This window comes from Hypanus sabinus, chromosome 29 (assembly GCF_030144855.1).
Source record: "Hypanus sabinus isolate sHypSab1 chromosome 29, sHypSab1.hap1, whole genome shotgun sequence".
Classification (NCBI taxonomy): domain Eukaryota; kingdom Metazoa; phylum Chordata; class Chondrichthyes; order Myliobatiformes; family Dasyatidae; genus Hypanus; species Hypanus sabinus.
The window spans coordinates 14,620,534-14,634,064 of NC_082734.1; the positions used below are offsets into that span (position 1 = coordinate 14,620,534).

The window sequence follows — 13,531 nt, forward strand, 5'->3', positions numbered from 1 at the left end:
ATAATGTGGAAATACCAACTCTTGAACCAGAGGAGATGGAGAATTTAGATTGGGCTGTTGGGCAGGAAGAGATTAATAATGCCATTATGGCTATGCAGAGTGGTAAGTCCCCAGGTCCTGATGGTTATCAGATAGAATTTTATAAGAAATTTAAGGATAAGCTCATGCCGGTTCTTCTGGAAGTGTTTCAGGAATCTTTGGAGAATGGTTCCTTACCCCCTACTCTTTCACAGGCATCTATTTCGCTTCTTAAAAAGGACAAGGACCCGACTCAATGTGGATCATATTGCCCCATCTCACTTTTGAATGTGGATGTAAAAATTTTGGCTAAAGTGTTTTAGAACACCCCCTTCCCAAAATAATTCTAGATGATCAAACAGGTTTTATTAAAAATCGCCATTTTTTTAATATCCGTCAACTGGCTGATCTGGTTTATTCACTCAGTGATTCTCCGAGTCCGGAGGTGGTTATCTCCTTGGATGCGGAGAAGGCGTTTGATAGAGTGGAGTGGGTATATTTGTTTAATGTTTTGGAGAAATTTGGATTTGGCAGAATATTTGTAGCCTGAGTTGAACTATTATATCACTCGCCTTTAGCATGTGTACAGATGAATTATTTTCGATCTGACTATTTCCTATTAACACGTGGCACTCCCCAAAGCTGCCAATTGTCCCCTCTTCTTTTTGCAATTGCGATTAAGCCTCTTTCTATTGTACTTAAGTCAACTACATTATTTTGAGGCTTTAGGAGAGGGGACATGGAACACCATGTTAATTCTATATGCTGATGAACCCTTACTTTAGGTTAGCGACCCTGTTAGCAGTCCTGCTATTGTGTCATTATTAGGTCAGTTTGGAGCCTTCTCTGGCTTTAAACTGAACCTTCAAAAAAGCAAATGCTTTCCCATTAATAACTTAGCCCTACAGATCCGACAGGAATCTTTATCTTTTCCTTTATCTCAGGATGGTTTTGTATATCTAGGAATACACGTTACTCGCTCTTCTACATCTCTGTTTGAATCTAGCTATAAGCCTCGGGTTAGCCAAATGAAGGCTGATTTTGAGAGATGGTGCAGTCCCTTACTATAGCTGGGAGAATTCAATCAGTGAAGATGACTATACTTCCTAGATTTCTTTACTTGTTCCAGTGCTTGCCAGTTTTCTTACCCAAGTTATTTTTCAAATCAGTCGACCAAGCTATAACCTCCTTTATTTGGGAAAATAAGGTCCCAAGGGTTAATTAAGCACATTCTCCAAAAAGGTTGTGACGTAGGTGGAATGTGCCTTCCTAGCTTTATTCATTATTACTGGGTATCGAACACTCAAAAGGTATTATTTTGGCTTCACTGGCCAGATATATACTGGTGCCTGCTTGAGACACGGTCTTGCCACTCCTCGTCTCTCCAAGCTTTAGTGTATTCTTCCTTGCCAGTGAAATCCTCTCAATTCACATCTAATCCAGTTGCGCTCTCCACCCTCAAAATTTTTTATAAATTTCGCTGCCACTATAAGTTCACATCAGCTTCAGTTTTGGGTCCCATTCATAGAAACCATCTATTTCTTCCCTCCACACTCGATTCAGTTTTTAGAAAATGGGGTTTGAACAGTCTTCTGCACATTAAGGATTTGTACACTGCTATTATATTTGATAGTTTTGATAACCTGCACAGTAAATATGGCCTTCCGCATAATTTTTTTAAATATCTGCAGATTCACCACTTTGTCAAGGAAAAAATTTCCCTCTTTTCCTGATCTACCACCTGCTATGTTGTGGGGAAAAACTCACTCTTAGCTTTAATAATAAAGGACTGATCTCTATTCTATACTCTCAGCTGATGTCTTTGGAAGTTCAAGATTTAAACAAAGCTAAGACTAGATGGGAGGATGACCTTAGTATAGATCTGGCTGAGGAATATTAGGCAAAAGCATTGAATAGGGTTCATTCCTCGTCATCATGTGCTAAACTGGGGCTCATACAATTTAAAGTTTTACACAGGGTACACTTAAGTAAAGCCAGGCTTGCTGACATATATCCCGGGGCAGACGCTGGCTGTGACTTGTTCCTTCTCTCCGGCTGGTTTGGTGCATGCATTTTGGTCTTGCCCTCAGCTTAATGGCTATTGGGCACTGGTTTTTAAAATTATCAGTGAGGTTTTGGGGGTGACACTGAGACCTTGCCCGCTTATAGCTGTATTTGGTGTGACGGATGATGCTTTAGGTTTAAATGCAAACCAGTCGGATATCGTTGCATTTACATCACTTTTGGCCCATAGGAGAATCTCGCTGGTCTGGAAATCTGCCACTCCCCCATCTGCTGCTGCTTGGTTAGAGGACATAATGTTTTATCTGAAATTAGAAAAGATTAAATGCAAATTGAGGGGGTCTGTGAAAGAGTTCTATTCGAAATGGCGACTTTTCTTGTCATATTTTGGGAGGCTTAAGGAATTACCTACTAGTTGAGGGCATCTGATTGTACTTGGGAAGTTGCCTCTCTTTTAACACGCATATGGTTTACCTCACAGGGTGGCTGATGAATTGTAATATGAATATATTCTGGATCATCTGACATGTTGTGGGTGTGTGTGGGCCTTCATCTTGAAGTAGTGTGGGGGTATGGCTGTGAAATGTCCGTACTTGTATCTGTGAATTGTTCTCTTGTAAATACATTAGCTGCCATGCTATGTTCGGGGAGGGAGGGTGAGGGGAGATTTGTTTAGGGGTAAGATATAAAAGGAAAATGTAATCCATTATGCATTCTGTACTGTGTCATTCCTTCAATAAAAATATATTTTAAAAGTAGTAATAATATTGATAAAAACCTGTTTGTTAATTTGAAAATTGAAGTTTGGAATGGCTAAAGTGCTCAAAAGGGTGTTTGCTGAAGTGTCCGTTCCTGTGTTGGGGTATGTAAAATTAACAGGCATGATAGGGAAGAGAATTGAGAACTTCTGTTATTGTAGGACATGGTATCTCAATCACTTTTTAAAGGCTAAAATCTATTTGAATATTGAGTACAAAGGATATTCATGGATTTACAAAAAATGGGAGCCTCTTGAGGTTTGATGTTACTGAATGGCAGAGTGAATATTGGGATTTCGGTGCTGAAACAGCCACTTCATCCCAATTCTTTTAATCCATTTTTCCTAATCCCATCTGCCCATTTCAGGTCTGTATTCTTCTGTGCCTTGCATATTCATGCCTATCTAAATGCCTCTTACATGTATTGATTGTACCTGATTCCACCAAATCATCTAGTATGTTCCAGATATCAACCTCACTGTAAAAGAAACTTCCTCTAATCCTCTTGAAAACTTCTTCCTTTAACTTTAAACCTTCTCCCTTGTTGTTCTTATCTCTACCCAGAGAAGAAGTTTTTGACTATCTGTCCTGTCTATTCTCATAATTTTATATACCTCCATCAGATTACCCCTTAGTCTCCTTCACCCTAAGATAAACAAGCCCAGCTTATCCAATATCTCCCAATAACTAAAATCCTCCGATCCAGATAACATCCTGGTGAATATGCTCTGTACCCTCTCCTGTGCAGTTGCATCCTTCCTATGGTGTAGTGATCAGAACTACACACAATACTTCAAAATGTAGCAGAGCCTATGTCAAGTCATAACGTAACGTCCCCACTCTTGTATTCTGTGCTCCAAACCACAAGGGCAAGCATGTTACATACCTTTTTCACCACATTATCTACCTGTGTTCCCACTTTAAAATAATCATGGATTTTGGACCACAAGATCCTATTATTTACCATTGTGGTTTAACACTTAGTATATAGGCCCCATCCTTTTTGACTTCCCAAAAAACGGAATTAAATTCCACCTGTCATTGTTCTATCCTGCTTTCCATCGTGGAGATAATTTATCCTGCTCTAGCCTTGGATGACCATCGTCATTATTCATAGCACCACCAATTTTTATGTTGGGCACAAGCTCCTTATTTAGTTTAAGAGACTTCATGGTCTGTTTCTACTTTTTTTTTTACTGGTCTAATGAATTACTAACACCTTGTGTGAGCAATAATGAAAACAGTTACTTGTTTTGATAATGATTTCAAGTGGAAGTCTGCTTTGGTTTCTATTAATTTACTTTTTTCTCCCCTCCTTTTAGTCTTCAAGCCTGAAGAACTGCGGCAGGCACTCATGCCGACACTGGAAGCACTTTACCGTCAAGACCCTGAGTCACTTCCTTTTCGTCAACCTGTTGATCCTCAACTTCTGGGTATTCCTGTAAGTTGGTTGTGGGGGGGGTGTTTTAAGCATAGTGTTTGCTGTATTTCCAATGACTGCACGAAGGTTAACAGCTAATTAATTTTCCCAGCTCAACTGAAGCATTTGGGGGAAAAGATACAATGCACTCTGCCTCTAGTACATGTTCTATGTAATGTACTCTACACTTATTTTTAGGTAGTTTGTAGTACAAAATATTTTTATATAGCAAATCTTTTCTGCCTTTTTTTTCCCCATGGTTTCAATAAAAAGAAAAGGTAAATGTAAGTACTTCATGGATATCTGTTGGTCACTTTGTTACTTATTTGGGTTTATTGATACGTTTTAACTGGTTGTATCAAATTGCTATTTTAATGATTACATTGATTAAATTTCTTCTTGGAATAAAAAGTGTAGTACTAGTCATTGATCTGAAAGGTAAATTATGATTTTATTGTGACTGGATAAATTAAATTCTGTTTGTATTGCACACTTTAAGGGAAGAGTTTCCCAGAATGAATATTATGGAACTTTTCAGAGAAGAGGTCATTCATTTGCTGATTTCAGAGTTCTTACCAAAAAAATGTTTTTTAATTTGAGAGCAACATACCAAACTTGGAAACTGAACTTTTGAAGTTAATGAATGCTGTTAGAAAGATACAAATGAATGAGCCAAAACAGGTTAGAAATTGGTATGAAACATTTGGTGCAAGGGAAAACAATTAAATGCTTCATAATTCTCAAAAATATTCATTTTTATTAAATAAAATTAAACTTCTCAAAAGACCATTCATTGCCAAGTAAATCTTAAAGAAAGAAAAATATTGTTTGTGTTTGAACCCAGCAAAAGATGACCAAAATTTTTTCGAGAAAGGTAGGTAGTAAAAAATACAGGTAAAAAGTATAAAAACAGATTATAAGACTGTAAAATACATAAAGAAATAGAATTAATAGCTATAAAAGAAATAATAATATAAAGGATAGAGAAAATAGAGCACCAAGGTTAACTTGAAACTTGGCAGAGTGGTGAAATGATTTTTGTACTATACAGTATCTGGATCTGCTACTTAAATTGCACTAAAATGTTTGATTCGCATAGGTTAGAGGAATAGACAAATAGCTTTTTCTTTTAAAAAAAAGTCATTATTTAGTAAGAATTGAATTTGTATAAATAAAATAATTTTAATATGTCAAAGCTGGTTTTAAATACATGGGGTTTGGAATGCAGAAGTAATGAAGTCTTATTTAGTGTTGGTTCAGAGTGAATTCATTTAATTAATTCACTAGAGTGGAATGAGATTGTTCTTCTGTGAGGGGAAATTGAATAGCATGAATCTACAGCCACTATCTGGAAGGTCAAGCTTCTGAAGCATGAAAGATTTTGAGGGAATGGCAGAATGGAGAGTTAAAAATTTGATCCCCCCCCCCCCCCCCCCCCGACAGGGAAGTTTAGAAGTTGGGTCCACAGGTAGATTACCTTTAGCCATTTAGAACTGAGAGAAGAGGTTTCATTACATGGGGTTGAGATACTTCAAAGTCACCTGTGGCGATATTAACTACTGAGTTGAGTGTGTACAATACTGAAACCAATAAGATTTTTGGAGATTACAAGGATCAAGTAAGAAGATTAAGCATATAAGTGTGCTGGAAAGAAATACAGCCTGCTCTCTGGTTCTCTAGCTGAACACCCAGTCCTTGTGTTGGACCCTGGCTTTAGCTCACATTTCAACCAACTTTTTGCTGTCTTGGTACCTTCGTGATAAATTGATGTGGTGCCTAGCACCATCTTTGCAACTACACAGATTTGGAGACCATGAAGATAGTGTAAACTTCAAACCAGCCAAAAGGCATTAAAGATTGAAATTAAATGCATATCAATAAGCATTTGAATGAGGATAACCTTTATGTCGTCTAGTTAGTCTTAATAAATGATGGTATGCAGCCGGGATGATGTGTCCATTTGATTTCTGTCCTATTTCAAGTATTAGCATATTTACTGAATTTTTTTTGTACTTTTGCACTGAAGAATGCTTATTGTGTAAGGTGTAAGAAAAGTTTTAGGCAATGTTAGTGTATAGCTAAACCAGTTCAGAGACCTATTTATAGTAAACTTTTTGTTTTGCTTGAAGGACTACTTTGACATAGTGAAGACACCAATGGACTTGTCTACAATCAAGCGCAAGCTGGACACTGGCCAGTACCAAGAACCATGGCAGTATGTGGATGACATTTGGTTGATGTTCAACAATGCCTGGCTATATAATCGCAAGACATCACGTGTGTATAAATACTGTACAAAACTGGCAGAGGTCTTTGAGCTGGAGATCGACCCTGTCATGCAAAATCTTGGATACTGCTGTGGTAGAAAGGTAAGTCGTTGGCAATTAACTTTCAAAATAGTTTAATATTCCATTTTTCCTGATTCATTCTGAGAGGTTCTTTCAATGTCATTCAGTCATTCCTTCCACAAGTAATGTTTTTTGAACTTGACAATATCAACTGCTTGTTATTCAGCTGCTTGTGGTGGTGTTAGTAATGGGGAGAAAGGATAGACTGATATTCAAGTGGCCATTTATGAAATCATTATTGTTATCTGATATTTAAACCATTGTACTTCTGACAGATTAGGAGAGCTTCCATGAATCATTTTTGCTTTTGTTAATGGAGAACATGGATACCAGTTTTAACATCTCTCACTTCTCTAAGTGAGATCAGTTAGCTTAGTACATTCCTAGAGATCAAACTTTTACTATTAGCTTAGCTGTACTTGCCTAATCATCATGAGGACACATATGACTGTCTTTGAAAACAAGATGTTCACAAATTAAGCAAAGAAGTGGTCTCTAGTCATCTGATTATTAAATGCATTTTCCCACAGATTTCAGAAACTTGCTTCCTTGGGTGGTCTTCAGTTTGATTCAAAAACAGCAAAACCTGAAAATGCTAACAATCATGAAATTTATTAAAAATGAAAATTCAAAGTTCAAAATACATCTATTATCAAAGTATGTATACCATATACAGCCTTGGGATTCATCTTCTAGCAGGCAGCAGCAAAACAAAGAAAGACAATAGAATCCACGAAAAATAAAACCCCCATACAATGAGGATTCTGCTGGTCAAGCAGAATCAGTGGAGAGAGAATTTGTGTTTCAGGTTCATAACTTTTCATCAGAATTAGGAAAAACCGGGAAATCAAAATTAATTTATAGGGAACGGGAGGGCGAAGAGAACAAGGAATGATACAAATGGTGGTGTTGGTGGCTGAAAGAATGGGAAGACTGGTTAATTGAAGATAATTTGTAAGTACAGAAGTTGATGAGGGCAGAATGGAGAAAAGGGTAATAACATTAACTGTGAGAAGGAAAACACTGCAATTGTTAGAACACTAAAGCAAAAGAGATGCTGAAATATTCTGATCAAGCAGTATCTTCAGAGAGAGGATAAAGTTAATTTTACATTCTGAAATTAATTGCAAATTTCCAGCAATTCTGTTCTTTTGCATCTCTCAATTTCAGCAGTTTTTCTCTGCTGTTCCCTTTCAACCTTTTCTGCTTCCACTTACTCTTTCTGATTTTAAAAAGCTTTCATCCTCTCCATTTGAAACCTTCACTTGTGCTCTCAGTAACTCGGCATCTCCATTCATCACAGACTTTCTCTTTGTCTTTTCCACCCGAGCACCTTCTCTGTAACTTAATAATTGTTGCGAACTTTTCCTCTTTGAACAGCATTGACCTTACACATAGCTCTGTTGCTCACTCCAGAGAGCTCCCTTAACCTGCTGTGTATTTCTGACATTTGTTGGGTGTTTTTGTGAGTGTTCCCTGTTGAATATAAGAACAGAGTAGGTCCTTGCCACACCATTCATGATGAACTCAACTGCTCCATGTCTCAACTCCTATGCCTGTTCTCAAAGTCCTGAATTCCCGGATCTTTCAAAAATATATCGACCTCTTGTAAAATCTCCAGTAATGTAGCTTCCAAAGTCCTCCAGGACAGAGATTTTTGAAGATTCAACGCCTCTCAGTTTTAAAGTTTTGTATGCACCTCCCCCAACCCCCAGTATAATGTTGTAATGGTGTCCTCATTAGGTTCTCCCAGCAGTGGATACATCCAACAACCATCCTGTCATGCCCCCATTGGTCCTTGGGTGGGTGTATCTGTGTGTTTCAGTGAAATGACACTCGTTCTTCTAAACTGCAGAGAATGCTGATTCAGCTTTATCTACTTGCAATAGGAATGTTCCCCGCCTCCCTTCCCCCCCCCCCCCCCCCAAGAATTAGTCTAGTGAATCTATTTTGTATTTCCTTAGGAGGAACACAACTGTACACAGAGGTAGCCTCCCCAACTTAGTTACAGATCGTATTTTGTATCTTTCACAACCTGGGTTTCCCAAAATAGCTAATGCAGTGTTTCTGAAGTACAGCCACTATTGTCATTAACAGGAGATTAATTTTTGACACAACGTGGTTCTGCAAATGGAGCATGATAATAATCAAATTGCCTATAGAGAGAGTTGATTGAGGAATAAACATTCAACAATATATCAAAGTTACTTCCCATGAGTAATTCTTCTGCTTGAAATTGCAAACAAGACCTTATTTTCAGTTTTGTTCAAACTGGCTGGCTGTTACTGAACTCCTGAGGTTTAAAGATAGCGAGTATGGTAGGGAATTTCTTTTTATTAGTTTTGTCCTTTTAATTTTTAATCTTTTGAAGCTGCCCACTAACAGTTACCTTTCTGGATATATTGGTGACAATAGCGAAACTGGACTAACCTACCACTCAGCAGTATAAATTGATACAAGAAATGTTAAAGTAGCAGGAGAACATCACTACTAGAACCTGTTCTACCATAAAATTATACCACCATTATTTGTTGCTGTCATCCTGTTTCCTCATCTTAACTGTGCATCCTTTAATCACTAGTCTAGAAGTTTTAACTGCATCCTGAAACTTTCACCAGATGAGAATCTTCTAAGTAGTCACTTTGATGTGGAAGGAATGCTTCTTGATATTTTTTCTCCTCAACGACTGGTTAATTTGAAGAATATATCCCCTATTATTGACGTTTCAGGCAGAAGCCCTTCAGCAGGACTGGAGAAAAAACGCTGAGGAGTAGATTTGAAAGATGGGGAAAGGGGAGAGAGAAATACCAAGCAAAAGGTGAAACTTGAAGGGGGAGGGATGAAGCAAAGAGCTAACAAGTTGATTGGTGAAAGAGACAGAGGGCCATGGAAGAAATAAGAAAGGGGTGAGGAGCACCAGAGGGAGGCAATGGGCGGACAAGGAGATAACATGAGAGAGGGACAAGGAGATGGGAAATGAAGTGGGGGTTGGAGGCCTTACTGGAAGTTTGAGAAATTGATGTTCATGCCATCAGGTTGGAGGCTACTCAAGCGGAATGTAATACTGGAATCAAACTTCCAGTACATTTTTTCATCTGCTTTCAATGGTATAATTTCCCCAATGACAAAGTATTCTGATTACTAAAATAGATATCTCTAATATTGAGTTATGAATATCAGTTAATAATTGGAGAGAGTGTTTACCTACATCCCCTGCACACTCCCATTTTCACTCCTCCCCATCCCAATGATCAAATCTGCTTTCACGAGGAGAAGACAGACTTCTTAGTACATTAACTTTGTGATCAATCTTAAAATGGGTGTGACCATGCTTTTTATATCATACATCATACTTCTCTCTTTTTAAATGTTTCTATATGTATGAAGGCAAATCATCTGCAACAGGAATTCTTACTGCCTTTTCATTCCAATCCCTCTTGTCTTAAGTTTCCATATTGCCAAATTCAAAAATTTTCAAATTCATTCCATTTGTGCAGTCTAACCACTCACTGTAGTTATTGTTACTCGCATTGAGCTTATCCAAAGTTGTTCTCAAACCCTGACATAGATGTCCATCTTTTGGTAATAAGCACTTACAGATGAGGGATTTGTTCTAATCCGAGCAAACTTTTTTTTGGTTCTCTGAGCTTACTGAACTTGGCATGCTGTTTATTGCTTGTACCCTAGTTTGTGATGGGAAAGTTAGAACGAAGAGGTTTCTAATTGGTCAGATATACAGATAATACTCATTTCTGTACATAGAGCTCAGTTTTCTTCAAAGGATACAAAAGTAGCATATGTAGTTTGCAGTTCTCTGATTTCTGTTCATAAGTGACCACTTAGCAAAATACTTGCTACCATCAGTAGTTTAAAAAAAAATAAGATTTTCTCATTGGATCAAGTAAAAAAAATGCTTAGATATGTTAATTAAGTAAGGAATAAATTATTACCTGGAAATATTAACAAAGCTATGAAGCTGAACAGCAGGCACCTTACTGACCTTATATGAACACTGCACCCAAAAGCAAATTATAGATTTGTAAGGTTATGTGGCATTTGAACAAAAAGCAGCAACCTTTCTGCTGTTTTGAAGAGTTACATAAGCTATAATCATTTTTCTTTTATTCTTTGCAGCTGGAATTTTCTCCACAAACCCTCTGTTGCTATGGGAAACAGTTATGTACAATCCCTCGGGATGCTACCTATTACAGTTATCAAAACAGGTATGACAGTGGCTTCCATATTTTAAATAAGTCACTTATATTTTTACAAGACCTTGTTTTTTTGGTCTTTATAAGAATATCATCCAATCTTGTTATGATCATATAATCCAAATTGTATCCTATGGAAAGCAAAAAAGTTAATGATTCAATTCTGAGGCCCTTTGGACTGATAAATGGTCAGATCTAAAATTTAACTTTATTTATTTTTCTATAAATGCTTTCTAACTTGCTAGGTGCTTTGACTATTTTCTCTTTGTTTCAGTGCATTCTTTTTGTACACTATTTCATAAGTATCTCATTTGCCTTCAAAATGCTTTTGATGGTTTTGATTAAATGCAATTGGACAAATGACTGAAAATTAAAGCTGTTGAGAATTACAGTACTTAAAAATGAAATCTCTATGCATACCATCTGAAACCAGTTTTAAATAGTCTCCGGATAAGTAATTTGATGCATGTTAAAATATTTACCCTACCTTGTGACTGTTTACTGTGCAGAAGTTTTACTTTAATTATGTATTGTGTATACATATTGTGCATATTTGATGCTAGAATTATTCAACTATTCCAACCAGCTGAAGAAAAACATCTTCGACTGAAATGTCAGTTGTAACATATCTTGAAACATCCAAGTCACTCTATAGGTTGTCAGTACATAATCTGGACTCTCACACAAGAGTGGAACTGAGAGATTCCTGCAATATAAGAAAGCCTTGTATGCTAAATTCTGTGTAATTGTTTATCTGGACCCTAAGCATTGTAGTTCTGAAACTTTATTTATAAAGTATATAGGTAAAAATGATACATCCACACATGCATCTAGTTATTTATTGTAGTTCATAATGGAGATACACAGCATGGAAGCAGGCCCTCAGCCCAACTGTTAATTCTTTTAAAATGTCCATACTAACCAAGGTGCCACCCTGAGCTAGTCCATAAATCTGTGAATCGCCCGTAGACCTTTAAATCTTTCCAAGCCAAATGTATCTTGTGAATTGCAATTGTACTCTATCACTTCCTCCTATAGTTCATTCCATATACCCAGTTTGTGTGGAAAAAAATTCTTCCTTAGGTCCCCTTCCCTTTAAATCTTACTTACTTTCTTCTCCCTAAACCTACGCTCTCTAGTTTTAGCCCTCCACCCCAACCCATCCTTTCCACTTTAGGGGAGAAAGACTGTGACCAACCGGCGCTCCAAGCTCTCCAATCTGGCAACATTGTTGGAATCTTTTCTGTATCCTCCCCAGTTTAATGTTTCCTATTGTAAAACCGTAGCAAGATAATCAAGCTTATAATTGTAGCCAGTTTGTAATACAAATATGCCGGGTCCCATTTTGTCATTCATTTATTTTAAACTAAAAATAGCACTAAACTCTGTTTTCTAAACTTGTCATTTCATAAACTCTCCCCACAGAAATGTTGTAGATAAGAAAATGTAACTTTAAGAAAACTATTATTTCTTGTTGCTTAAGCTGATTTTTAACTTGGGTTCATAAGGTTATAAATGTAAAACATCACCCAGATACTTATTTTAAACAGGTATCACTTCTGTGAGAAATGCTTCAATGAGATCCAGGGAGAAACTGTCTCCCTGGGTGATGATCCTTCACAGCCTCAAACGTAAGTATATATTCAAATGCAGACATTTAGAAGATACTGTTTTCATTTTACTAACAAAATCCATTTTGCTTCTGCATTTATTGCAGGTAAAATAAATTTTGTTCTCAACAGTTCCATATAGCCAAAGATATGAGTTGATGATTGAATGAAAATCAATAAATGAAATTGCAGTAAAATTAGCATATACATGCGAAAAGCAATTTTGTACACCAAAAATTGAATTAGGATCTTTTATTATATTTGTTCTAGAAAGCATTATAAAAAATGTTTCAGCATCTCCAAACAAGGTGAAGTCCTTAAGTAGTCATAATCTGGCAGAAGAAGGGTCTGTTCCATTTGCATTGATTTGCAACTGTGATGTAGCAGCTCATTCTACAGTGCATGCTTTTATAGATTGTTTTAGGAGCTAATCCATTTGTTATGCTTTGATATGATCAAGCTAAACATCTTCATGACTGTGTGCCATCTCTTGCATCTTACTATTTCTTCACATTTTTATTTCTTTTAGGACTATTTCAAAGGAACAATTCTCAAAGAAGAAGAATGATACACTGGACCCTGAAATGTAAATGTTCTATTAAGACCTTGTTTTATTGGGTTGCTGTTGACATCCTGAACTTCTAATCCTTGTAGTCAACTTTCTTATAGTTGTGATTTGTTTTCAAGTTTCTTTTAATTCACCTGTTAATCAACTGAGGTTGGAAATTTTGTAGAACTAAGGTAGACAACTTTTAGACACTTAGTTGCTTATCACAGATCCACAATTATATGATCTGAGATTGAATTCTGAAAAGATTTTTATGTACGTGACTTATTTTTCTCTCGAGACTATTTCCTGTTAGAGAATCCATGACAAATGGGTTTATGGTAATAATTTTTTAAAACATCTAGTATTTCGAGAACTTTTAAATAATCCTATTACTCATTTCAAACCATTTGTCAAATGAATAGATGTCTAATTTATTAGTTGGTTTTGCTGATCAGCAAAAAAAAGCTTGATCCCTTTTTTTCCTCTAAGAATCATATTGCTCTAAGGCAGGGGTCAGCAACCTTTACCACTGAAAGAGCCACTTGGACCCGTTTCCCACAGAAAAGAAAACACTGGGAGCCGCAAAACCCGTTT

At 36.8% G+C, this 13,531-nt stretch overlaps 1 protein-coding gene across 1 annotated transcript in view; it reads left to right on the top strand.

Moving 5' to 3' along the window:
• LOC132383032 (histone acetyltransferase p300-like) overlaps nt 1-13,531 on the top strand; it is a 99,142-nt gene that overhangs the window by 67,891 nt on the left and 17,720 nt on the right. Inside the window, exons 17-21 of the mRNA XM_059953737.1 lie at nt 4,121-4,239; nt 6,348-6,587; nt 10,701-10,789; nt 12,328-12,408; nt 12,917-12,973. Of these exons, the coding sequence (XP_059809720.1) occupies nt 4,121-4,239; nt 6,348-6,587; nt 10,701-10,789; nt 12,328-12,408; nt 12,917-12,973 (586 nt within the window). The remainder of the gene's footprint in view (nt 1-4,120; nt 4,240-6,347; nt 6,588-10,700; nt 10,790-12,327; nt 12,409-12,916; nt 12,974-13,531) is intronic.